This window comes from Leopardus geoffroyi, chromosome D3, assembly GCF_018350155.1.
Source record: "Leopardus geoffroyi isolate Oge1 chromosome D3, O.geoffroyi_Oge1_pat1.0, whole genome shotgun sequence".
In the NCBI taxonomy this organism is placed as follows: domain Eukaryota; kingdom Metazoa; phylum Chordata; class Mammalia; order Carnivora; family Felidae; genus Leopardus; species Leopardus geoffroyi.
In genome coordinates this window covers 27,045,705-27,072,065 of record NC_059339.1, presented here as the reverse complement: position 1 = coordinate 27,072,065, position 26,361 = coordinate 27,045,705, and the positions used below count along the sequence as shown (strand labels likewise).

At 52.9% G+C, this 26,361-nt stretch overlaps 1 protein-coding gene across 5 annotated transcripts in view; it reads left to right on the top strand.

The window, feature by feature from the left end:
• The window catches only part of KIAA1671 (KIAA1671 ortholog), a 203,770-nt gene that overhangs the window by 158,549 nt on the left and 18,860 nt on the right, over nt 1-26,361 (top strand). For all 5 annotated transcript variants that reach the window (XM_045458791.1, XM_045458790.1, XM_045458789.1 and 2 more), the window contains one exon: nt 24,139-24,257. In XM_045458791.1, coding sequence (XP_045314747.1) covers nt 24,139-24,257 — 119 coding nt within the window. The remainder of the gene's footprint in view (nt 1-24,138; nt 24,258-26,361) is intronic.

Here is a 26,361-nt window from a genome sequence, read left to right as displayed (position 1 = left end):
AGCCAGCCCCAGCTGCCCTCTTGGCTTGTGGGGTTTGGGGCTGAGACAAGCAGGATATGGTCCGCGTATGGGCTCCCTTTAGACCAGGTGGATGGAAACCCAAGCTGTTCTCATGCCTTTTCCTGGAAACTGACCAGGGAATGCCCCTCTCCACCCCTACCACCTTTAGAAGCGTGGCATCTCTGGTTCTCTGGGAACCTTCCAGTGGGAGGTATCCTTATTGGTGTCGTCTGGACATGTGGGGGCTAGAGGGGTCTGCCTGGGTCTTTTCCCTGCCCTCCTGCCTTCCTTCCATATCCACTCACAGATGACCCTTGAACAACATGGGGGTTAGGTACGGTGACTCCCCAAGCATTCAAAAATCCACGTTTAAAGGCGCCTGGCTGGTTCAGTCGATAGAGCATGCAACTCTTGACCTCAGGGTTGTGAGTTTGAGCCCCACATTGGGTGTAGAGATTGTTTAAATAAATAAATTTAAAAAAATCCACTTATAACTTTTTACTCCCCCCAAACTTAATTACTGATAGCCTACTGTTGACCAGAAGCCTTGCCGATAACATCAATAGTTGATTATCACATATTTTATATGTTATATGTATCATATGCTGTATTCTTGTATTCGCTTCAGCAGCACGTATATATACACTATTTTCTTACAATAAAGTGAGCTAGAGAAAAGACTGCAATTAAGAAAATCACAAGTCAGAGAAAATACATTTACAGCGCTCTGTTGTAAAAAAAAATCTGCATATAAGTGGACCCGCACAGTTTAAACCTGTGTTGTTCAAGGGCTGACTCTATTAACAAGTATTTTTCAAGCTTCTCCCCTGTCCCAGGCACTGGGCAGGATGCTGGGGAGACGGTGGTGTTTGGGATGAACCCCTCCCTCATGGAGTTTCCAATGGGCCACAGGAAGACAACAGCCTAAGCCCATGTGCATCTGCGACTCCGTTCATTTAGAAAGGACTGCCTTTTATTTGGAAGTGGTGTTTGTCATTATTTGAGGGTGTTACAATAATCCCCAAACCCATTTTGGATTTTTTTTTTTTAATGTTTGTTTTTCAGAGAGACAGAGACAGACAGCGTGAAAGGGGGAGGGGCAGAGAGAGAGGGAGACACAGAATCCGAAGCGGGCTCCAGGCTCCGAGCTGTCGGCAGAGAGCCTGACGTGGGGCTCGAACTCACGAACCATGAGATCATGACCTGAGCCGAAGTCGGACCCTTGGCCAACTGAGCCACTCAGGAGCCGCTCCCCCACCCCCAACCCATTTTAAAATGAACTCTTTTTGGGGGTAGGTGGGTCCTGACTTAGCAGATTAAAGCATTGGCAGTGTAGTAAAGCCCCTCCCTTTGGCCTTTCCTTCCCTCTCTCCCTCCCTCCCTTCCTTTCTGTGAATTATCATGGCCATGAAACGCTGTTCTCCACTCATCTGGCGCCAACTTCTCATATCCGGGTGTCCCCCAGTCTAGGCATGGCCAAACCTCAGCCTGTGTCTCACACCTGAGTTGTCAGCCCGTTTTACTCCGCGCTTCAGCCAAAGCCGATATGCCCCCAACCCTGGCAAACCCCTGACAACACAGGACAGCTTGGCGGTCTGGCACCTTGGGTTTGGGATTAGACTCGACCAAGTTCGTCCTGTTTCTGCCTTTAATGTGTGGCGCGACCTTGGGCAAGCGATTTAACCTCTCTGAACCTCGGTTTCCATGTTTATAAGATCAGAGTAATAATAATAGTACTCACATCGTAGAGTTTTTGAGGGGATTCATTGTGAGAGCGTCTTCCTTTCTCTCTCCCCTCTTTTTTGGTACGAGTAGCTAGGCTTTTAAATGCTTTGAGTTTTTCCCTCTTCCAGACCTTCACCACTTGGCTGAATGATCCCTTCTCCCTGGAAAGCTCTTGCCCCGGCCCCTCATCTTTGCTTCTTGCCAGCGTCCCCATCCTCGAAGGCCCAGTTCACATGCCTCCTCTTCCAGGTAGTGTTCCCTGCTTCATCTCCCATCGAACTAATCTACCCTCACCACGTGTATTTGCCCACCCATCTGGCCCCCCTGACACTCCTTTGATGGGACTAGCGTCCTGTTTGGTAAATGTTGTATCGACTCCTGGCCCCTGGCTCTCTGTTGGGCCCAGTTCAACAAATGATACTCCCCCGCCCCCGGGGCCCCTCCGCAAGCTCCTAAAGCAGTTCTAGAATTTGGCAAAAAAAGAGTAGTGACTTCGAGCTGGGATGCTTTTGCGGAGTCCCGTGCCTTCCCTGTGAGGAGCATCAAACTCGCTGAAGCAAAGTGAGGGTGATTGTTATCTCCAATGTACAGTTGAGGAAACTGAGGCTCAGGGAGGCCCAAGGAACTTGCCCAAGGCTCCCACTGCTAGACACCTGGGGCAAAGCGGGGCTCAGAATCCAGGCCCGTGTCCCCACTCTGAACCTCCTTCCTCCCTGAGAAGCCCTGTGCAGGCCTCACTTGCTGTTGATTAGCCCCACCCTTACCAAGGTCCCCCTGTGGCTAAAAATATCTGGTGACAGTTCCGTGCAAGAATAGAGAAGGAGTGGGGCGCCTGGGGGGCTCAGTCGGTTAAGTGTCTGACTTCGGCTCAGGGCATCATCTCAGTTTGTGGGTTGGAGCCCCGCATCCGGTGTCAGACTCTGTGCCTGGAACTCAGAGGCTGGAGCCTGCTTCGGATTCTGTGTCTCCCTCTCTCTCTGCCACTCCCCCACTCGTGCTCTCTTTCCCTCTCAAAAATGAATACACATTAAAAACAAAAAAAGAATAGAGAAGGAGCAAGGGTGTGTCCCCCTTGGGAGGTCTGTGACCTCTGTATTCAGGGGGAAATGCCCTTTTACACTCTCAGTGCTTGACTAACCTGCCTTTTAATCCCCCTGGACCCTGGCCACCTTGGTCCAGGTGCAGCTAGGAATCCCTTCCCTTTAGGGACATCGAGTGGGTCCCTGAAGGTCTCCAGAGCCACCTGACAGCCACAAGGCCCACCTGAAGCCTTGAGCCTAGTGTGGGTTCCCTAATTATTGCTGGAAACCATCCCTCGCCTGTCAACACGCTATAAATAGGGAGCCGGAGGAAGAATAAAAAAATGCCGCTGGCTCTTTTCCCCAGTGGGGGTGGGTTGAGTTAAAAAAAACATCGGACCTGCCGCTTGTTGGTGTTGGAAAGCCTGAGGGGGTGGAAAGCCTGAGGGGGTGGAGGGCGGCTGCAGTGGCCGCAGCCCCAGGCCCGGCTACATTTCCCATTGTTTCCATTCCCCCTGGCAGCAGGGGCTGCAGAGCTGGGTTTTAAAGATGAAAATCCTCCAGCCACCTGCCCCTTGGGCGGTGACCGTGACCGTGATTTCTCTAAGGCTCCTTGTGGCCCCCGCCTGACCGTGTCCCTGCTGACATGTTGCAGGGACTTGGCGTAGGAACATTTTGGATTGGGAGGGACCGGTCCTGGTGACGCCCTAAACAGACGCCGGTGTCCTCTTTAAACACTGCCACCGCCAGCTGTGTCACCTGCCCGGCCCACTTCCCCTGTCTGGGCTTCTGATCCCTTGTCCCTAAACTGAGGGTCCCAGGAAGCTCCAGTGCACTCAGTGGAGAACTCAGGCTGGGGAGCCGAGCCATCCTCTGCCAGTGCTGCGCGTGAGAGCTTGCACCCGTGTGCATGCGATTCTGTTTACAAACCATGTTAGAAAAAAAAAGGGGGGGGGGCACCTGGGTGGCTCAGTCGGTTGAGCGTCCGACTTCGGCTCAGGTCATGATCTCGCGGTCCGTGAGTTCGAGCCCTGCGTCGGGCTCTGTGCTGACAGCTCGGAGCCTGGAGCCTGCTTCCGATTCTGTGTCTCCCTCTCTCTCTGCCCCTCCCCCGTTCATGCTCTCTCTCTGTCTCAAAAATAAATGTTAAAAAAAAAAGGGGGGGGGGCGCCTGGGTGGCTCAGTCAGTTGAGCATCCGACTTCGGCTCAGGTCATGATCTCACGGTTTGTAAGTTCGAGCCCTGCGTCGGACTCTGTGCCGACAGCTCAGAGCCTGGAGCCTGCTTTGGATCTGTGTCTCCCTCTCTCTCTGCCCCTCCCCTGCTTGCACTCTGTCTCACTCTGTCTCTCAAAAATAAATAAATGTAATAAAAAAAATAAAAAAAAAAACATCCCAGTGAACGCAGTCAGAAGGCTACCTCTGAGAAAAGTCAGCTTCTCATGGGATGGAAGGTCCTTCGTGGGGTAGAACGTAATAATAGTGTCAACAATAACGATAACAGGTGTAGTCCTCAAAACCGGGCACGCGATCAGAGAGGTGAAGCAAGTTGCGCAAGGCCGCACAGCAGGTGCGTGGCAGAGGCAGGACATAGCCCAGATGTGTCTGACCTCAGATCTACCACGAGCCTTGGACTTCCACATCACGTAGCTTTTCCAGGGTGTGCTGCTCAAACACATCCCTTGCCTGCACTTCTTTCTTTAAAGAATCACTCCGCCTTTCCCAGCCTTGCCCCAGACCTCACCAACAGATCACTGAAATGTTATTTATGATGAAAACTTCTGAGGACAATAGCAGTTCCCAGGGCCAAGGCTGCCACTGTTGCAGCGTTGCTTAAAATAAGTGGAGGGAGGTGCCTGGGTGACTCAGTCAGTTAAGCATCCGACTTTGGCTCAGGTCACGATCTCACAGTTCGTGGGTTCGAGCCCCGTGTCGGGCTCTGTGCTGACAGCCCAGAGCCTGGAGCCTGCTTTGGATTCTGTGTCTCCCTCTCTCTGCCCCTCCCCCACTCATGCTCTGTCTCTCTCTCAAAAATAAACACACATTAAAAAAGAATGTTTTTTAATGAGTGGAGGCTAGGAAGCTGACCTAGGAGACAGGATTGAATCTCAGCCACCCTGGTATGATTCCCATGTGTCCCTGTGCACATCTACCTCCCTTTGAACCCGTTTCCCCTCTGGAAAAGAGGATACGGAAAGTGGAGACTATGCTCCCCTCCCCCAGTGGGAGCAGAATATCGGAGGCTCCCATATTTGGTTTTCACATTTGAATTTTTTTTTAATTTTCTTAAAAATTTATTTATTTTTGAGAGACAGAGAGAGCATGAGTTGGAGAGGAGTGGAGAGAGAGGAAGACACAGAATCCGAAGCAGGCTCCAGGTTCTGAGCTGTCAGCACAGAGCCCGACGTGGGGCTCGAACCCACAAACCGTGAGATCATGACCTGGGTGGAAGTCGGATGCTTAACTGACTGAGCCACCCAGGTGCCCCTGGCTTTCACACTTGGAGATGACATTTACGAATGCACCCGGCAAAGGGTCTTGCATGTAGACAGTTGGTGCCCAATCAGTGTTTGCAAGTCAGAGAGAACCCCATGCAGCACTTTGGCAACCGAGAAACTGGATGAGCCCTGCAGACCTCAGCCCCCCGAAGGTCCTGGGTGGGTTGTGTCCCGCCCTTCAGGGATAAAGTCAGCACCTAAGGCTTGTGCACTCATTTCGTGTTTTTATATGGGGAGCTGCAGATTTGAGAGTGGGCAGTGGGGATGCTAGACTTAGAATGTGATTTGGAGCTGGGGTGCCTGGGCAGCCCCATCGGTTAAGTGTCCGACTCTTGATTTTAGCTCGGGTCATGATCTCATGGTTCCTGAGGACAGGCCCCATGTTGGACTCTGTGGTGATAGCCCAGAGCCTGCTTGGGATTCTCTCTCTCTCTCTCTCTCTCTCTCTCTCTCTCTCTCTGCCCCTCCCCTGCTTGTGCTGTCTCTCAACATAAATAAATAAACTTAAAAAAAAAAAAAAGAATGTGATTTGGGGAAATGGGTGCTTCAGCCTCAACTCCTAAATCAGCACACCAAATGTTAAAAACGCTGTCTGTAGCAAAAACAGCATTTAGAGCGAAGCAAAAGCAGCATTTAGAGCGATAGTCTGCCTCCAGCCCATTGCACCGGCCTGTCCGTCCTCCTGGGTATCCTCCTGGCTGTCACCCCCACCCCCTTCAGATCTCTCCCCTCAAATGTCTCAGAAGAGAGATGTCCCCTGACCCTGACAGCCCTGTTTAAAATTGCGCCCCCCCCCCCCCCCCGCCCACCAACTCCTCCTCCTCTCTGGCCAGTTTTATTTTCTCCCTGGCACCTATCACACATTGCGGTATAATCTGTATTCTGTGCTGTGGTTTGTCTGTCTCCCGTGCTAGAATGTCAGCTCCCCTCAGGGCAAGCACCTGCCTTCCTCATTCCCAGTGCTGCACACAGTAGGTGCTCAGACAAATGCACACAAGGAGGAAAGGCTTCCTGTGTGCCAGGCAGGGCATTTGTACTGATTATTGCATTTAATCTTTAACAGCCTGGAGAGGTGGGTTCTCCTGTCTCTATTTTCATAGATGAGGACATTAGAACGCGGTACCTTATTAGTGCTTTAGTACCTGGGTACCTTCTTTGTATTATCTACAGCCTAGGGCTTGATTCTTCTCTCCTTCCTTCTTCCCTCCTTCCTTCCCTTACCCCTTCCGTTCCTTCCCTCCTCCCTCCTTCTTCAAACATTCACTGAACACCTACATTGTGCTGGGCCCAGGGTTTGGCCCTAGGAAGACAGAGGTGAGCCCGATACAGTCCCAGCCTCAGAGGCTCTCAGTCTCGGGGTGGGGGCAGTCAGAGCTGATACAAACCCCCTCCGCCCGGTCCTGAGCACTCTAAGGAGAGCTGTGAGTAAGGATGCATGCTCCCCTGTGCTGTGGAGAGCTGGGTTTTGAAGGTAGAGTAAGAGTTTGCCTGCAAAAGAGGCAGGGACAGGCATTCCAGGTGGAAGGTCATACCAGCTGAAGCAGGACATGTACGAGGAGGAGGGAGGAGGCGCCGTGAGCAGCAGGCATGGGAAGTGTCCTGGGGCTACAAGTGCCCGAGCAAGGAGTTTGGACTTTCTCCAGCCAGCTTCAGCCCCGGGAGGGATGTCTGCCCAGGAGCTTCCAGCTCTCCTGGGGTTTTTGCTCCCGGACCCCGGCGAAGGCTTGCCGCGGTGGGGAGGCTCAGCTGAAGTTTCTGCCCTGCCCAGGATTCCCCGCAGTGTCTTGTGTCTCGATTGCCTCTCACACCCGTAATCGCTTGGGTTTACCCTCCGGAGAGGGTAAGTTAGAGTTAAGGCCTTATTTTCTGGAAGCTTAAGGGTAGTCTTTGCCGTAAGAATCAGACAATTCCTATAACTTCTGCCAGCTCCTCTGGGTGGGGTGGCGGGGCGGGGGTGGGGGGAGGTTTGGGGTGCTGCGGTGATCTATACCATGGAGTCTGAAAACACCTAATTACTAAGAGCTCCTTGTATCATCCTCTTTGGCTCTGTGTCTCTTGCTGGTTTCTGAGCCAGAGAGAGATGATTCGGCCTTACGAGCATCATAATCATTGCATTCATTTCCTGACTACCTACCATTTGCCAAGCACAGCGCCCAGCCCTTTGCATAGGTCATTAGCCCATGCGACGCTGGCATCGCTGCTGGGCACAGGAGTGATTCCCTGCTATCATTGAGGCTCAGAGAAGTGGAGTGACTTACTCAAGGCCACACAGCTTCTAAAGGCCAGGGAGCCGGGATGGGAGTCCGGGTCTGTTGCGGCCCCGAGACACCTGCCAACCTGGCGTCTCTTCCCTGAATCGCTGGGACCTTCATGGTCTGCAGCTAACATCCCAGCCCCTCCGAGGCTCAGAGGCCTGGGGCACCAACCCTTCACTTCTCTGTAGGAATTCACTGAAGGCACAGACAGGCAGCAGGGAGGAGGCGAGCTGCATATTGATTTCTTGGGACGCTGGTCGCCATCTCTGCCTTAAACCCTGTCTCCTCCCCTTTCCTGGAATTTCCCTTCCTGCCTCTCCCCCATCTCTTCCCCAGCATCTTGCCTCCTCCCCAGCACCCTTCATCCTCCCCTCTCCCCGAGGTGGGACGGTGGGGACCCTTCGCACATTCTCTGGCCAAGCTGCTGGTGGCAGAGGTCCACACCATTGCTGAGCCTGGAAGTCAGGACTCCTCCCAGTTGCCTCCCTCAGCTGCCAGGTCCTGCTGGCTTCAGCTCCTTCCTTTTTTCCTAAAGCCTTGTGCTTCTCAGTCCCTTTGGTGTGCCCTGGGTCAGGCCTCCGGGGTCTCTCACCTGGATGGTGGCATAAGTGTCCTCTCCACTGCCTCCCCCCCCCTGGGTTCCTCCCTTGCCCCCTACAGTCCATCCTGCACACAGCCACTGGGGTGTTCTCTTCCGCTTGCAGTGATGCTTCTGATGTATACATTGTCCCTCCCCAACTTAAAGCCCTCCAGAGGCTCTCCATATCACTCCCAGGATAAACATTCCCTCAAGGCCCCACCTGGCCTCGCCCCTGCCTCACTCCCCTCACTTCTGACTTGATGCCCAAGGAACAAATACTGTGTGTATTAAATAAATAACTGCCTCCCTCCTTCCCCTGGCTAACTCCTACTCCTCAGGAAAAGCTCAAGAGTCACCGCCTCCAGGAAGCCTTCCTGACCTCCCCCATGCACTTCCTCTGTTCTGCATCCATTTCAGTCCATGACCCTTCTGCACGCACCCTGTTGACATGACTTGCTTGTGTGTCCACATCCCCGCTCGATTTGAAGCTTCCCCCCCCCACCCCAGGGCAGGTGTCTGAGGCACCCATGGCATCCTTAGCAGAGTGCTGGCATACAGTAGGTGCTGAATAAGTGCTTGTTGTCCTGGGCAAACTCCAGGCAACTTCTGAGCCCCCCTTCCGTTAGGAAGTCCCAGAGCCCACGGCTTATGCAGCGGACATGTTTTTTTCCCTCCACCTTTCCCCTTATCGGGTGGTGGTTGTGTAGAGAACAGGGCCCAGCAAGCCCGAGCAAGCTCTGGATGATATCCTGACCCAGTGGCACAACCCCAGTGATGACCCCCATTTTACAGAGGGGGAAAATTGAGGCTCCGAGAAAGTGACCCACTTCAGGGTGCACAGCTCATAAGAGGCCCAGCCAAGGACTCGAGGTCTGTCTGAGCTCTGATGGCCCCTTCTCTGTGCTGAGCCAAGGAGGCGGGTCAGGGTGCAGTCCCCGCAGGACCAGAGGATGGAAATTCTCTGGGTAGCACTGCCCATGCTATGCCCGGGCTGTTCCCCCACCCACCCCCACCCCCACTCCCTTCTCTGAGGCCTAGTCCGCCTGCTGCCCTCCTGGGTGTTTGCCTCTTGGCTGTCCTGGCCCGGTCTCATATAACACCAAGCCTGGGAGACAGAACCTGGCTGGCAGCAGTTAAACACCTGGGCTTGGGGTCTGGGGCCCGCAGAGCCATGACATTAGATAGAACCCACTTCACAAGTCGGTGGGAGAACCTTCGGGGGCTGATGCAGTGAAGCACGTTGCGGGGCGCCTGACCACGGTGCTCTCACCCAGGATGAACCCAAATGCTGAGTGCCTGGGTGTGGCCCCCACACTGAGGTGGGCCTTCCGTAGGCTGCACATCCTGAACACATGTCAGCAGCCTCGTGGTCACCAAGTCTGACTTCCTAAGCCCTGCCAAGTGAACTCTGACCCCGAGGACGTTCTGGGCTTCTCCAGTGTCCCCAAAAGCCTGCATGGGCCCCGGCTCCTTCCAATGAGTCTGTTGTTTTGTTTGTGGGCTTGACCGAGGTGTGGTGTCTGCCCGAACTGCTCTCTGGGCTTGGCTGGTGGGCCCGTCTTTTTCAGGCAGCTGATAAGCTGGCTTTGAGTGCTGCGTGGGGCCTGACCCTTGCATCCTGGACCCCCAGCTGAAGCCGTGAGCACTGTCACCAACTGGAGACCCAGTGAGTCATGTGCTGAGCAGACAAGAATACCACAGAAGGCAGATCCCCAACTTGGGGCGTTTTCCAGGGCCTCTGGCTTACCGAGGGCAGGATCAGGAAGCAGGGGGTGGGTTTAGTTTTGAGTTAGAACAACCAGCACCCTGGGCCCTGGGCAGGGTCTTTGAACAAAGCCACAGGCTGGGCTGGGCATCAGAAGGAAACAGAGCTCTTGGCTCTGTCCAGAGCGATGGAATGTCAGCCCAGCCAAACTGGTTTTCTTCCTCCACCAGGCCTGGGTGTTCAACAAAGGAGCCACCGTGCCCATTGGATGACAGTGAACTTCCCGGCTAGGCCCCTACCCCTGCCTGGGCTCCAGCCCAAGGAAGAGGCGCTCCATTCAGGTCCCGTGCTCCGAGCTCTCCCCTTCTCTGCACACCAGTCCCTTGTCGGCAAGGGGGGTGCTGGGCCTCCTGTGCAGCACCGCTGTGCAGGCTGGATGGGACGGACAGGGCCGTCCTGTGCCTGTCCTGTGCCTGGTGCCACAAGAGAACAGGCTCTTAGTAAAGATGACATTCCGCTTCCTCCCACCTCACCTTTCCCCAGGCTGTTCCCTCGCCTATGCTGCCTTCTCTGTTCATCCCCTACTGGCCACATCTGACCCACTTTTCAGGGTCATGTCGCACACCCTCCATGAAGCCCCGTGTCACCCACTACCCCAGACCCTATGTGCCCACTCCCCCTCCTCCTCTGTCTCAGGCCCTAAGGTATCTGGGATAGGACACCTTTATTAATCATAGGGCCCAAGATGACCAAGGGAGCGATTTAAGGCAGACTTTTCTGCTCCTTGCTCTTTTTAACCTTATCCACCAGGGCTTTGACAGCTTTCCATATCAGCATTTAAAATTTGACTTCCATTTAAAAAAAAAAATTTTTTTTAATGTTTATTTTTGAGAGAGAGAGGGCATGCGTGCGCATATGAGTGGGGGAGGGGCAGAGAGAGAGGGAGACACAGAATCCGAAGCAGGCTCCAGGCTCCGAGCTGTCAGCACAGAGCCCGACGCGGGGCTCGAACTCACAGACCGTGAGGTCATGACCTGAGCCGAGGTGGGACGTTTAACAGACCGAGCCACCCAGGTGCTCCTCGACTTTGGTGATTTTAATGGCAACACAGTATTGCCTTGGAGGGATAACCCCTGGTTTACGCGTCAGATGCCCTTATGCAAAGGCAACTGGGTTTTTACTGTCACCAAAAACAGCGCTACTGTGAACATCCCTGGGTGTGTGTGTGTGTTTGTACGTTTGTGTACAGTTGTGTATTTCCGTGCGTGTTTTTGCACGAGTGTTTAGCGTCGTATGTGTTCTTTGCGTGTGTGTACTATGTATTTCGTGTATATTCATGTGTGTTTTGCGTGCGTGCATCTGTGTGTGTATGTTTGTGTGCGTATGTTTTGTGTTTTTGCATTCATGTGTCTGTTTTGCAGACACATATTTGTGTATATGTATTTGTGTGTATTTGCTCGTGCGTGTCCTTTGGCATACGTGTGCACGTTGGTGTGCTTGTGTGCGTAGCTCGTGGACAAGCCACCGGGAGCAGGAGTGGCACGGCCACGTTGGGACATCGGGATGTGCTTCTCCACCACAGATCCCACAGAGCTGCTGGCGCGTCCTGTCCTGCGGGGGGAGCGACGCCCGGAGCCCCGGGGACGAGGCGTGGGGACCCGAGGCAGTGGACAGGCACACCCAGCCTCCTGCCTGTTCGTCAGGTCCACACCTATGTGTCGGGGCTACAGTTCCGTCACCTGACAAGTCGAGCTCCGGCCTGAAATAAACATGACAGGGACGTTTCGACGTGTGATGTTTCAACAAAAAAAGAACTCAAATTTGGCTTAGACTGTTTTAAAAAGGAGCCAAGTCAGGATGGGCGGGAAGCCAGTTCCATGAGGAAGAAATGCAAGGAAGCCTAAGACAACTGTCTATTTATACGGAATTGTACATGGTGAACGTCTATTTTTTTTTATTACTAACCACAAATGTGACGAAATTCAAAAAGAGGTAGAATAGGGGCGCCTGGGTGGCTCAGTCGGTCAAGTGGCTGACTTCCACTCAGGTCATGATCTCTCGGTCCGTGAGTTCGAGCCCCGCGTCGGGCTCTGTGCTGACGGCTCAGAGCCCGGAGCCTGCTTCAGATTCTGTGTCTCCCTCTCTCTGACCCTCCCCTGTTCATGCTCTGTCTCTCTCTGTCTCAAAAATGAATAAAACGTAAAAAAAAACACAAAAACCAAAAAGAGGTAGAATAAAAAATAGGTCTCCCCGCCCCCCACCGCCCCTTCCAGAGACCAGTGTTGTTATAGTTTTCCTGTGTCCTTCTCCAGGATTCTGTGCCTTTTCAAATATCCACATGTATTTGTGTTTTTACATATAGAAGAATATGCTTTTTTCCTCACAGACAAATGGCAGCCCCCTTCCACCTGCTGCTGTGTGCCTTGCTCCATTCACATGCTAATAAGGGCAAGGGGGGCGTTTCAGATCAGTGCATTTACATCTGCCTTATCTCTTTTAACACTTACTTTTAACAATTAAGTAGTATAGTATTCTGGGTCATGGCTGTTCTGTCACTTGGGTTAAACACATTTAAAAAAATTTTTTTTTAATGTTTATTCATTGAGAGAGAGAGACAGAACGCGAGTGGGGGAAGGGCAGAGAGAGAGAGAGAGAGAGGGAGACACAGAATCTGAAGCAGGCTCCAGGCTCTGGGCTGTCAGCACAGAGCCTGAGGTGGGGCTCAAACTCGTGAACCGCGAGATCATCACCTGAGCTTAACCGACTGGGCCACCCAGGTGCCCCTAAACACATTTTTTAAAGCCCTAAATTCTCTTTTCCCTGGGTGCATCTTAACCTTAGAACTATACATCTTTTATTGACAGAAGCTTAGACTTAAAAGGGAAACTGAGGGGCACCTGGATGGCTCAGTCGGCTAAGTGTCCGACAGCCCAGGTCACGATCTCATGGTTCGTGAGTTCGAGCCCCGTGTCGGGTTCTGTGCTGACAGCTCGGATTCTGCTTCAGATTCTGTGTCTCCCTCTCTCTCTGTCCCTCCTCCACTCATGCTGTCTCTCTCTGTCACTCAAAAAATAAATAAACGTTCAAAAGTGAAAAAAAAGGGGGAGGGAAACTGAATTTGTCTGTTTCCACTCAAAGGGCATCTCAGTACTTCTAGAATGTTCTATGCTGCTCTTCTCTCCTGCCCCCTGCAGGAAGGTTCCTTGTTTTTGGAGGATCGTCTTCCTTCCCTGGATTAATCTCTCCTATTTTGTACCTTAAAAAAATCCACTTTCACAGTTTGCACCCTGAACATGGTGTTTGAGTTTGTCTTTAAAAGTAATAAAAATTAAAATGTAAGGGCATATATAAAAACAGATGGTGTGAAGATGTATCAAGAGTCTGAGTAAACAGTAATATCATTCATGGGCATTAGAAAGGGAGCAGGGGATCATTTATGAATTCACTCATTCAATCATTCATCCGTCTATCTATCGTCAGTTGCTTCCTGAACACTGTGGCCATCTCAACTTGGCGCTGGGGTTTGAGGGTGAATGGATGCCCCAGTGCCTGCCCTCAGGGAGCTCACAGTTTGGAGGAGACAGTCAGACAAACAGTAAGCACAGCACAGCCTGTTAAGGTCTGTGATGGGCTGAGCATGGCGGGGGGTGGAGCATGGGTCCCAAGGAGAGACTGAGCCCAGGTGCAGATGGAAGCAGTCAGGAGAGGCTTCCTGGAGGAGGTGATGCCTGAGCTGTGTTTGAAGGACACATTCTGGCCAGCGGCTGACAGACTGTCCCAAGAAGTCTTCCAGAGGGTCATCTCTTGGGTGGCATTTCGGTAGGAGTTGGCAGAGTGGGGGTCACAGGTCCTAGACTCGGAGCCTGACCACCTGGGTTCGAATTGGGCTTCTCCACTCCCTCATGGGACCCTGGGCAAGTTTTCTTTCTCTGTGCCTCATCTTCTACCTGCTTCTTACGGTGGTTGAGTGGACAAAATATGGCCGCTGGGCAGGCAGGCAGGGCCATATACGTGTCTGTTGGTGGTGTTACTGTTCACCTGTGAGATGGGCCATTGATAGTATCTACTCTAGGCATTGAACTAGATGACCCACGTAAGGAATTGACTTGTTCCCAGACACACGGTTGGTGCCCCTTAAGTGTTCACGGTTATTACATTCGTTTCTACCTCTTAACCACCTCTGACATCCAGAGCAGGGCCTAGGGTGTCATGGACTTCTGGAGTCTGGGGGAACCCCACCTCTGCGGCTCACGAGTCCTGGGCCCCCCGACCCCACCCCAGCCCAGCTGTCATTTCTATGTATAGCCTCAGAGGCCGTCAGGAGAGCCAGGAAGCCCTCACTCTGGAGTCTTGCGGGCATTCCCAGCCGAAACCAAACACGCCTCTCCCAAGCACCAGCTGCAGACGTGTGTTCCTGTCACTTAGGGTGACGCACTTGTCCCGTGGAGACGGCGTATCTCTGCCAGACCCGTCACCTTGCAGCCAGCACACCCTGGTGGGGGGCTCGGCCCCGAAGGGCAGTAGGTCTGCTGGTCCGAGCTGGGGTCCAGCTCATTGCGTTTCGTGGTAGAGAGGAGCGGCCGACTCGTGGCCAGGTCAAGGGAAACACTCTGGGGTCTGGCTGAGGCAGCTCCTTCCGGCCCCCAGCTGAGTGGTGGGACTCTTTGGCCTCATGAGGGCCAGATAGCACATTATTAACAGTGTTTGTTAAAATGATATGTTTTGGGGGGCGCCTGGGTGGCGCAGTCGGTTGAGCGTCCGACTTCAGCCAGGTCACGATCTCGCGGTCCGTGGGTTCGAGCCCCGCGTCAGGCTCTGGGCTGATGGCTCAGAGCCTGGAGCCTGTTTCCGATTCTGTGTCTCCCTCTCTCTCTGCCCCTCCTCCGTTCATGCTCTGTCTCTCTCTGTCCCAAAAATAAATAAACGTTGAAAAAAAAAATGATATGTTTTGGGGGGAGCCAAACAGTGGACATCACCACCATCATCAGGCCAGGTGCAAGCTCTCGCCAGACATTTCCCAGAATCCTCCCAACACCCCGGGCATCCTCCCCATCCCCACTGCACAGATGGGAAAGTCGGGGTTTGGAGACGTTCGAATCACAGCCAGCAAAAGGCTGGGCTTGATTTGTCTCTTTTCTGCCAAGTCTTAGGACCTGTCCTGCCTCCAACTTGACAGAGGTTAGTGGAGTAGGTCGATTTCACACCTGCAACCTACAAGTTTGTGGTTTAGGGTTGCTAACCACCAGGGGGCTGTTAGGTTATCCAAAGAGTATTTATAACCACGGGGTCTAATCTAGCCCCGAAGAAAACTGAGCCTCAGAGAAGGGAGGGGCTTGACCATGTAGGGTCAAGAGAGGGGGAGCCATGGCTGAGACTAGTATCTGTGCCCATGACCCCAGGTCAGGGGATGGAGTCCAGAACAGGTGTGTCCCTGTGGGCAGGACCTCAGAGCCACAGTCCAGGTGGGTCCCTCAGGTCCGGGCACACATCCTCCTCTGCTTCTCGGTCACTCTCGCCCATGTGTCCCTCTCTGGTTATGTGTGTCCCCGTGGTTTCTCTTGCTCTCTTGCTGCTTCTCTGTCTGCTTCCGTTTGCCCGTCTGTCTCTGTCCTTCGCTCGCTCTGGCCTCCCTTCTCCACCCCAAGCTTGCCACCAACCTTAGAGATGACCTCAAGATCTTCCTGCCCCACTGACTGATGCCTGTGGCAGGTCCCGAGTGGACTGTGGCCAGGTGACCAGCCCGCACCCTGAGCCATGCCCCCATCCAGGCCACCACACCTGGCCTCACCTGACTATACCAGCACCGTTGTTCTCGGAGCCCATTGGGAGGGCTCAGCAGCTGGTATCCTACCGACTTTCCCTGGGAAGTGCCACCCCCACGCTACTGGGCAGGGCAGGGGCAAGCCTGGCTTGTGCTGTAGCCCTAGGTGGCATTGTGGACATTCCCTGCAGGGAGTCCACAGGGAGGGGACACTGTGTGAGTATGTGCTGGCAGCACTGGGCATGTTCTAAGGGCTCTGCCCGGCCCCACTCCCCATCGAGTTCCTCCTGTCTTTCCCTCTCCTTTCCTGTCCTTCCCTCCTTCCCTCCCTCCTCCCTTCCTGCCTTCCTTCCAATGTATTGAGCAGTTACTAAGTGCCAGGTCCTGTAAATAAGCACTGTGAATCCAAAGGTGAGAAGAAAATGCAACTCCCACCCGCCCCCCTCCCCATCTTGGAGATTCTTTTTTATCTCTGGAGGGACAAGCATCCAACAACTCCCACAAGTGATGAGAACCTCCAGCCGAGATCGGGGCTCAAGGAGAAAACTCTGGCCAGGACTCAGACTTGGGCTAGGACAGGCGCCCCCCTCCTCCACCCCCCGGAGCTGACGTGCGGGACCTGGCTGGGCAGAGTGAACAGCATGGGCGAAGGCCCGTGGTGGGAAGGTGCATGATGGGTTTGGGCGTCATTGTGGCCGTGCGGGGGGGGGGCCGGGGGGACGGGTGAGGATAAGCAGATGTGGCGAGGAGAGCGGACTCTGGACCTTGGGGTTCAGAGCAGACTGAAGTAAGACGGACAGTGCTCTTACGAAGAGAGGCTGGGGGCGCCTGGGTGGCTCAGTTGTTTAACTGTCCAACTCTGGATTTTGGCCCAGGTCGTGATCTCATAGTTCGTAAGGTCGAGCCCCTCATTGGGCTCTGCGCTGACAGCACAGAGCCTGCTTGGGATTTTCTCTCTCCCTTTCTCTTTGCCCCTCCCCTGCTCGCGCTCTCTCAAAATAAATAAACTTAAATTTTTTTTTTTTAATTTTTTTTCAACGTTTATTTATTTTTGGGACAGAGAGAGACAGAACATGAACGGGGGAGGGGCAGAGAGAGAGGGAGACACAGAATCTGAAGCAGGGTCCAGGCTCTGAGCCATCAGCCCAGAGCCTGACACGGGGCTCGAACTCACGGACCGCGAGATCGTGACCTGGCTGAAGTCGGACGCTTAACCGACTGCGCCACCCAGGCTCCCCAAAAATTTTTTTTTTAAAAAGAGCCTGGACCGGGGCGGGCACAGTGTGGATGTGACAACTCCAGCTCATCCTTGACCTGCCGCCCCCCCCCCCCCGCCCTCCTTCTCCCCTTCCTGGGCCTGTGACCCCACGACAGAGGCTGCTAGAGATGGACTGTAGTGACAGGCACAGGCCAGGGAGTCATGAACCCTGCAGGCCAGGCCTGGCGGGCATCCCTCCCTGTCTCCGGCCCTTGGTTTTCTCATCTGTGAAATGATCAGAGGACCCCAACAAGCTCTTATGTCAGACCAGGGCCAGGAAATGCAGCACGGGCTGTGGGGAGCACCGGCTTGGGCGCCAAGCAAACCCAGGTTCAAATGCCAGCTCCCCACCACGTAACTCCGTGACCTCGGGCATGGCAGGTCGCCTCTCTGGGCCTCAGTCTCCTCCCCTGTAAAACGGATCCATGACATTCCTACCACATAGGGTTGTCTGGGAACACAGATGGCAGAATGGAAGAGTACATCGCCAGCCCTCAGCCCTCAGGAGTGTTCGCCCTCGACATTGATGTTGCTCTGATTTCTCGGTTGTGTAAGGCTGACCTGAGCGCGAGAGAGGAAGGCGCTGCGGGCCCTCAGGGGCAGAGACGGAGCAGGTGTCACCAGCCAGCCGCCCTGCGCAGCTGACAGTGTAGAGTTGCAGACGGGGGAGGGGCTGCACATCTTGAATTGCTCCGAACTGCCCTGTCAGCTGAGCCGCTGAGCGCCGTCCTGACTCAGGGTTCTTTTCCTAGGTGGACGTGTCAGACACCCCAGAATACACGCAGGCGTGGTAGTTTCTCTTCTCCCCGCCTCCTCCCTAACGCCGTTGCTTTTTTGGTTAAGTTCGCACGTACCCACTGCAAAGAAAAGTTATCTCTGGAAACACCTTCCTCCAACAAATATTTATTCAACAACTACCATAGACTGGGTATCATTCTAAGTGCTGGGGGGGGGGGGGCAGCACTGGATGGGACAGTCCCCATTTTCACGCAGCTGGCCGTCCAAAGCACGTCATAGGTCAGGGATCAGCCAGGTGCCTGTGGGGCCCAATCTCGCCAGCCACCTGTTTTGTAAGTAAAGTTTTATTGGAACACAGCCACACACGCTGACATATTGCCTGTAGCCCAGTAGTTGGGACACAGACTGAATGGCCCCCAGGGCCCCAAAGACTGACTATCTGACCCTGCATAGAAAAAGTTACCCGGTTCTGATACGGATTAACACATAAAGATTTCTGATTTGTTCTTCACTCACGGTGCGTGTGCAATACGATCGTATTGGAGGCGGGATTGAATGGGTTTTATTTCATTTTATTAATTTGATTGTCTGATTGTACTGGGATATAAAACTACAAGTTTGGATATTAAATAAAATCATCATGAGTAATAAACACCCTGTTTATCACTCCTGTCTGTTACTCCCCACAGACAGTTCCACTGTTAGTGGTTTGCCATGGGACCTTCCTCGTACGTTTATGTGTTTGTTTTTACGAAACCGGTGTCATAAGACACATACACATGTGCCGTTGTGTTACCTTTTTTTTTTTTTTTAAATGTTTGCAAGTATAAGACAGGTATCTTTCTCTGACAGTAAACATTTCTTTCTGAGCATCATTTTCCCTGGCTGTCTTTATTCCATTGTGTGGATATACCAGATTGCATTCCACTGATCCCCATCTTACTGGACATCTAGGTCATTTCCAAGATTTTGCAGTGGTGTCTCCAGTATTTTGCAACGATATTTCCAATATTTTGCAATATTTGCTCTCCTGCAGGGAGCCTTCATGTTCATAGATCTTGGCAAGTGCGTCTAATGATTTTCTTGAGATAAATTTCTGGAACCAGAATTGCTGACTCGAGGGATATACAGGTTTTTAAATTTCAGGATGTGTGTTATGGCATGTTTAAACACGGCCCTTAAAGGCGTGTGTTAGCCTGGCCTCCCCAGCGTGGCTATTACGAAGTTATGCATTATGGGCTCTGGGCTAAGACAGTCATCTTTGCTTATAAGACGAGGGCCCAGGGTCTTCATGTACCTGAGGCTTGGGGCTTGGTGAGCTCCTAGTCCGAGCAAGTGTTTTGGGTTTTTTCTTTGTTTGTTTTCATGTTTATTTATTTTTGAGAGAGTGAGCAGGGAAGGGGCAGGGAAAGAGCGGGACAGAGGATCCAAAGCAGGCTCGTGCTGACAGGACGGAACCCGACGCGGGGCTCAAACTCACGAACCGTGAGATCGTGACCTGAGCCAAAGTTTGACACTCAGCTGAGTCGGCCACCCAGGCGCCCCCAAACAAGTGGTTTTTAAACCTGCCAAGTTCTTGAAATTTTTGAGAGCATTTTCACGCACATTTCCCCATTTTTGCATACACTTCCTCATCGGAGCCTCTTGAAGCATCCTGGGAAATTGGGGGCAGGTGGATGTTGGGGGCTGGAAGGAGCATGGGATAGGAGCCCTGCGTCCCAGAGGTCCCCGCACTGCCTCTCGCTCACTGTGAAAACTAAAAGCCAGACAGCAATTCCTGTCTCTGTGCCTTGGTTTCTCATCTGAGAAAGGTCAACCGAATTGACTCAAGAGTCATTCTCACTTTAAATGATAAGATTTGGTCATCCTCATGTGACAAATGACACCTGAAATGCGGCTCTGGGTATCGGGTGGCTGTCCATCGGGGACGCACGTCAGAAAAGACTGGCACGTGTTCCAGACGGGGGACTCACTGGGACACACGTGTGTCATTCATTAGTTTGTCATCTGTATTGTCGGCATCTACTTGCCTGTGGACGGTGAGGGTTTTTGTAGCAGCCTGGTGAGGCAGGCCTGAATTGGGAGAATATCCTGCCTTAAAGCTAATTAGAAGTCTGACTTTGGGAAAGTTTTTATTAGAGTTTTGGGGCCTTTTGGTGGTTGATCTCGAGGCCTCGCAACCCAGGGAGCAAAGCTCAGGCCTCACTTGATTTGAGTGAGGGTCTGCCAGAGGGAGGAGCCATGAATAATTTGCAGTGCATGCAAGGTTCCCAGGATACTCATTGGAGAAAGTGCTGATAAACAGCTCGCTTTCTTAAGCCTCATTTACAAGATGAGTCCTCCTAGATAATCTTACCCCCTGAATTACTCCAAACTTGGGGGTCTGTGTTGAAGAGTGGTGACTCTGATGGCATTCCGCCAAATATGTAACGTTTGCTCTTTGGTCCAGACAGCAAGGCACAGAGAGGTTAAGTAGCGTGCCCAAGATCACACAGCTACTGTGTAATGAATCCAGATATTCTGGCTCCAGAAGCAGGACACGTCCAAGGGAGACTGAAAAGAGGTCAATTCTAATTATTACACTGTGGGAAGTTCTACAGCAGTGCCGTCCACTAGAACTTTCTGCAGTGATGGAAATGTTCTGTATCCGTGCTGGTCAACATGGTAGCCACATGTGGCTATGGAGCCCTTGAAATGTGGCTGGTGCCACTGAGGAACTGAATCCTTTGTATTTTTTAATTTTAACAAATTTACGTTAAATTTAAATAGCCACATGTGGCTAGCAGCTATGTATTGCCCAGCACAGATATAGACACTTGAGATCTAGGGCATGGTGAGAGCCGTGGGGCTCCTGAGCCAGCCTTGGTAGGGGTGAGTTCAGGGAAGGCTTCCTGGAGGAAGAGCCCTCAAAGTTGAAATCTGAAGGTTAGCTGGGAGGCGGTGGCTGCTCCAGTGGGTCTGGAGGTGAGAGAGACTGTAGCCGGGGGCACATGAAGGGGGAGCAGCCAGTGGGAGGGCCCAGGATGGGCAGGAGATGGTGGGGAAGGAGCCCAAGTAATGATGATCCCACAAGCCACTTTGAGGAGTTTGAACTTGAGCCTGACGGATGTGGGCGATGAAAGGGCTTTGGCAGGGACCTTGCGGGCCCAGATTATGGTTTTGTAAGTATAATGGGAGGAGCCAGAGGTGAGGGAGGCAGGGAGACCCTGGAGCTGGCCAAGGCCGGACAGAATGTTCTGGAAGGAGACTTTGAAGGACCGGGTGTTGATTTGATGGTGGGAGTGAGGGAGAGAGGAGTCAGGGGTGCTGCCCTGGGGAATCTCGAGTCTGGCATTAGGCGGTGCAGGGAGAAAGCGTGTATTCCTGCCTGTGGTGATTCCACATCCCTGAGTGTAAATCCTAAATCCCTTCAGGGGGGCCCACAGACCGGGATGGATGGAGACCTACGTGTCGTTGCTGAACGCCATTGACATCCAGCCCCCGTCTCCTGCCCTGATTCCACCCTCGGCATCCTACCCACCCGGCCGTTCTGATTTCCAAAGGCCCCACCTCCACCTCCCTTCTCCATCCCTGAGCAATGAAAGACCCCCGTCCTTCCGGGGGAGGGACATGAAAATAGTTCTGAACACCTGCAGCTCTTGTCCCCTCAGCTTGGTGATTTCCGGAGATTATGTCCTTGAAGCCACAAAACAAGCCCCGTTTTTCTAGTGGGGAAACTGAGGCTTGAAAGGGTGGAGTCACATGGCCAGGCCACACAGCTGAGACAGAGCGGAGACAGCAGCACCCCCCTTCTGCCTGAGCTGTGACACAGAGGCGTCACCCCTCTGCTTCCCACCACGCTTGGCACACGCCGCCCCGTATCCAGCGTGCAGCTGTCTGAAAGTGCTCAGGACAGCGACGCCGAGGCCACCGGCAGCAACCCCCTAAGGCCCCAGCCTCTGGCTTCTGCATCTGACCCATGTAGGGGATTAAGTTAGGGAATGCCTGATTCTGTGACATCTTTGAAAAACAGTGAGCAGCTGGGGATGTGCTCAGATGGCGACTTCCATTCCTGGGCCCCAGGGAGAATTGTGTTCAGGGTGCAGGGCATCTGAGAATGTCAGGTGATCTCTCAAGGCAAACACGTCCCCAGTTTCCCCGAGCGGGGACTGACTTCATCCCTAAAGCGTGCGGACAGCCACCCCCACATGCTGCCCATGGGCCTGGAGATTGGGCAGACTGTCCCAAGACTGGCTCGCTCATCAGAAGCCAAAGCCTTAAAAATATGCCACCCCTTGACCTGGTGATTCTATACTTAGGAATCTCTTCCGTGGGAATAATCGCAGACATGTGTCACTGTAGCCTCGAGGACGTTCGTCATGTTGTTGATTATAACAGGGAGAAATGTTCAGCAACCTAAATGCCCAACACTTGGGGATTGGTTAAATGAACGAACGGTGCTGAGTGCATCCAGTGGGATCTTCAGCCATTAAAGATGAGGCGTGGATGGGCGCCTGGGTGGCTCAGGTGGTTAAGCATCCGACTCTTGAATTTGCCTCCATCATGGTCTTGCAGTTCGCGGGATCGAGCCCCCCCCCCCCCCCACGCGTCGGGCTCTGTGCTGACCGTGCAGAGCCTGCTTGGGATTCTCTCTCTCTCTCTTTCTGCCCCTCCCATACACGCACGCACTCTCTCTCTCTCTCTCTCAATAAACAAATAAACGTAAAAAAAAAAAAAGAAAGAAAAAAGATAAGGATGTCGATGAATTGGCCCAGGGAAAGTTCTGGATGGGACTATGCCAGAATGTTGTCAGTGGATGAGGGGTGTTACTCTTTGCGCTTTTGTATCATTTCTAAACGTTTTACAACAAACACGTGTTATTTTGTTACCTCGTCAAAGAAAAGCGTTCTGCAGGCAGTGGTGTTGGGGGTGTTCGGACGTTAGCTGTTGTTAGGGTCTTCGAGTGTGGCCGTCTGTGAGGTGACAGAGGGCTTTCTTCTGAATGCCCGTTCTTGCATATATACCCGCACAGCATCCCCTTGAGCATTGTGGGGCACACAAGTGTCCCCAAAACCTGAGAGGAAGAGAATGGGGAAGGGGGTAGGCATAGGAGCCGTCGCATGGGTCCTGTCCTTGGTGTCCGTGCCCTTAGCGTGGCGACCGTGTCCTCACTGGACCCTTGTAGCTTCTCTGGGCCCCAAGTGAAAATCCTGAGGTCATACAGCTAATAAGCATTTCCCCGGGCCTGTGTTCGTTCTCCTGGACCCTATAAGCTTGTTCAGCCAAGGACGGTTCCGCAGAAGCCGCGGAAAAGCGTAGCGTGTCAACTAAGATGATGGAGCATCTTGACCTTGAAGAGCGCATCGGCTGGGTCACAGAACCTCAGGGGTTGTGTCTGCTGTGCTGCGATCCCCCACCTCCGGTTCCCTGGTGCCTGGCACATAGTAGGCGCTCAGTAAATACCTCTTGAGGAAATACCTTCTATGTCAAACTTTACCTGGTACCACAGTGAGTCCAGCATGGGCAGGAAGGGTTCGGCAGGAAGAGAGATCGCCGTGGGTTGCAATGGCTTTGGCTGAGGAGGATGGGAGGAAGAAGGAGGGGCGCAAGTAAAACCACAGAGGCTGGGATGTGGGAGGCTTGTGTGGGACTCAGTGGGGAGGTCCGGGAGGGTGGGAGGAAGGGTTTGTTTGGGGTAGGAGATGGCACACTGGAGAGGAAATTTGGGGCTCCATTACAAGGCGTGTTGGATTTCAGCTGGAGGGCACTAGGGAGCCACTGAAGGTTGTTGAGCAGGGAAGGGGCTTTTAACTTACCAAAGTGAATAAGGTGGGGGAAACCAGCAGTTCAGTCACTTAGTGGAGGTCTACGGACTGCCCACCATGTGCCAACACTCCTTCCAAGCGCCCCGGCCGGGGGCAGAGATAGCAACTGAGTAGGTAGTGAATACCCAGCGATCCAGGCTGCCTGGGATGCAGTGGTGGGGTCCCAGCCTCCTGCCCGGGTTTGGGTTCCACTTCACCGTGCACAGGCTGTTTGATTTGGGACCTGTCACTCGACCGGCCTGAGCCTCAGTGTTCCCATCTGCCATACAGGGATTGTGATAAAGATTACCATGGGATTGCTGTTCAGCGAGACAAAGTGCACACAGCTTGATTGCCGCTGGGCACAGTTAAATGCTCCACGAATGCCATATTGGATGATGCAGATGGGAAGCCGGTGGTGGTGGGAACCTGGGGCGGGGGACGGGTGAGGGAGCATCCCTACCAGGTGGACAAGTCCTGGGAGACTGGAGATGGAGAGAAGATCATCCCGCCTGCAATGCCAGGCGGAGAGGGGCCCTGAGGACGGGCAGCGTGCTGGGGAGGGTGACACCTTCATCTCAGCACCGACTGAGATGCTTGCTTGCCTTCAGCACCGACGCTCCTGCATCCTGTGATGCCTTGGGCACATTGGCGCAGTTGGTCGCCCTAATGCCCACCCCAGACATTTGGGGTAAGCACAGTCGGGAGCTGGGGCGGGTTTGAGTCAGGGGCAATGTCATGTGATCTGTGTCAGCTGGGGACCAGGTTCTGAGCATTTTCCCCTGATAGAAATCTCCCCTCTGGCTTGTCCCCACAGGACCAACTGAAGCAGTGTTTCTCCAGGCGGCCCCCCGAAGCCAAGGACACCGACACGCTCGTGCAGGAAGCCGACAGCCAGTATGGGACGTGGACAGACCAGCGCCAGAGCGGGGAGAGGTAGGGCGTCCCAGGGCTTCTGCCTGCGAGGTGGGGCCCCTGGATGGCAGTGTGGCCCACCTGTCCCCTCATTTCTATATAACTAGAACCTGTTTTATGCGTAAGTACGAGAGTAATCCATTCTTGTTGTAAAAAAGAAAATTTAGAAAGTACAAATCATTTGATTTCATTTTTTTTTTAATTTTTATTTTTGAGAAAGAGAGAGACAGAGCGTGAGCAGGGGAGGGGCAGAGACAGAGGGAGACACAGGATCCCAAACAGGCTCCAGGCTCTGAGCGGTCAGCTGAGAGCCCGACGCGGGGCTCAAACTCACGGTGAGATCATGACCTGAGCCGAAGTCGGACGCTCAACCGACTGAGCCACCCAGGCGCCCCAGAACATACAAATCATCTTAAAATAATATATGAAATGTCCAGGTTAGGTAAGTCCATAGAGATGGAAAGTAGGTTAGTTGCCAGGGGCTGGGGGTAGGTAGGTAGGTAGGGGCTGACATTAACAAGTAGCAGGCTTCCTTTTGGGGGAACAAAGAAGTTCTCGAATTACGTCGTGGTGATGGTTGCACAGTGTGCTAAATGTCACTGATGGAAAATTTTATGTTATGTGTGTTTTACCACAGTGAAAGAAATTACGAAGAAAATGAAAAACACCTATCATCCCAGCACACAGATCATTAATGAGGGCATCAGTGTTTTTTGTTAGATGTCTGTCTAGACTTTTTTCACCATATCTGGGTATGTTTACAAATCTAGGAACATACTACACATGTTGCTTTATTAGCTATGTCTGCATTTAATATCACCCCAGTTAAACTTTTTTTTAGTTTATTTTTTGAGAGAGAGAGAGAGAGAGAGAGAGCAGGGGAGGGGCAGAGAGAGAGGAAGAGAGAATCCCAAGCAGTACAGAGCCTGATGCAGGGCTCAAACTCATGAACTATGAGATCATGAGCTGAGCCGAAATCAAGAGGACACTTACCTGACTGAGCCACCCATGCACCCCCTTTTTATACAAAAAATTTTTTTAGTATGTTTATTTTTTGAGAGAGAGAATATCGCCCCAGTTAATGGCTTGGAGGGCCCTCAGAGGTCTGCCTGGTTTTGACTGTGGCAGAAGGCTTCAGGTTATCAAGAACAGCCTGGATACAAGAGGCAGGCACCTCTGAGTTCTAGCTCTACCCTCGCTGGCTGTGGGACTCTGGCTAAATTAGCTACGTTTTCCCGGTTTTCCAGTCCTCCTCCTCTGTGGGAAGGGAACGACGCTTATAAAAACAGCCAGGGTTTATTGAGCCAAGCACTCTTGTAAGCACGTGAAGGTGTTAACATCTAAGCCTGTCGCCCTGTCTTGCGGAGGCCAAGGCTGAGGCAACCCATCACAGGGGGTGGCTGGGAGGGGAATCTGTACAGCCATCAGCAGATTTCCTGGCACATAGTAGGAGTACCTGTTCACTGCACCTGTTTGTGGTTTTAAAGATACAATATTTCTTCTCTGCCTTGGGTGGGACATCTGGGGTGGACAAGGCCGTGTTCTCAGCTCATGTCTTCCCTAGCCGGGGGCCCCAGGATCACGTGGTCATGTGACCACAGTGAGGGCCGCGTGGTCTTTTAAAGTCAGAGAGACCTGGGTTGACTGCGGCATGGCCCCTTGCCAGCTGTGTCACGACTCAGTTTTCTTGCCTGTGGGTGGCATGCCCGGGGCTGGGGTGGACTGAGCCCCAGGTCTCCCACCTGCTTCCCCCGCCTTCTCAGCTGGGGGGTGGTCACAACCCTCTACTGGGTAATGTCCCACAGCCCTCGATATAAAAGTTGGGTGGAGGTGGATGGAAGTAAAAATGGGTATATGGCGGCAGGGTGGGGCGGGGGGCGCCTGGGGCTCAGTCGGTTAAGCAGCCGACTTCAGCTCAGGTTGTGATCTCGTGGTTTGTGAGTTTGAGCCCCGCGTCGGGCTCTGTGCTGACAGCTCAGAACCTGCTTGGGATTCTCTCTCCCTCTCTCTCTGCCCCTCCCCCATGCTCTCTTTCTCACAAAATAAATAAATAAACATTAAAAAAAAAAGAATGGGTACGAAGACGAAAAAGGGAAGCAAAGGTTTCTTAAAGCTCCTGTGAAAG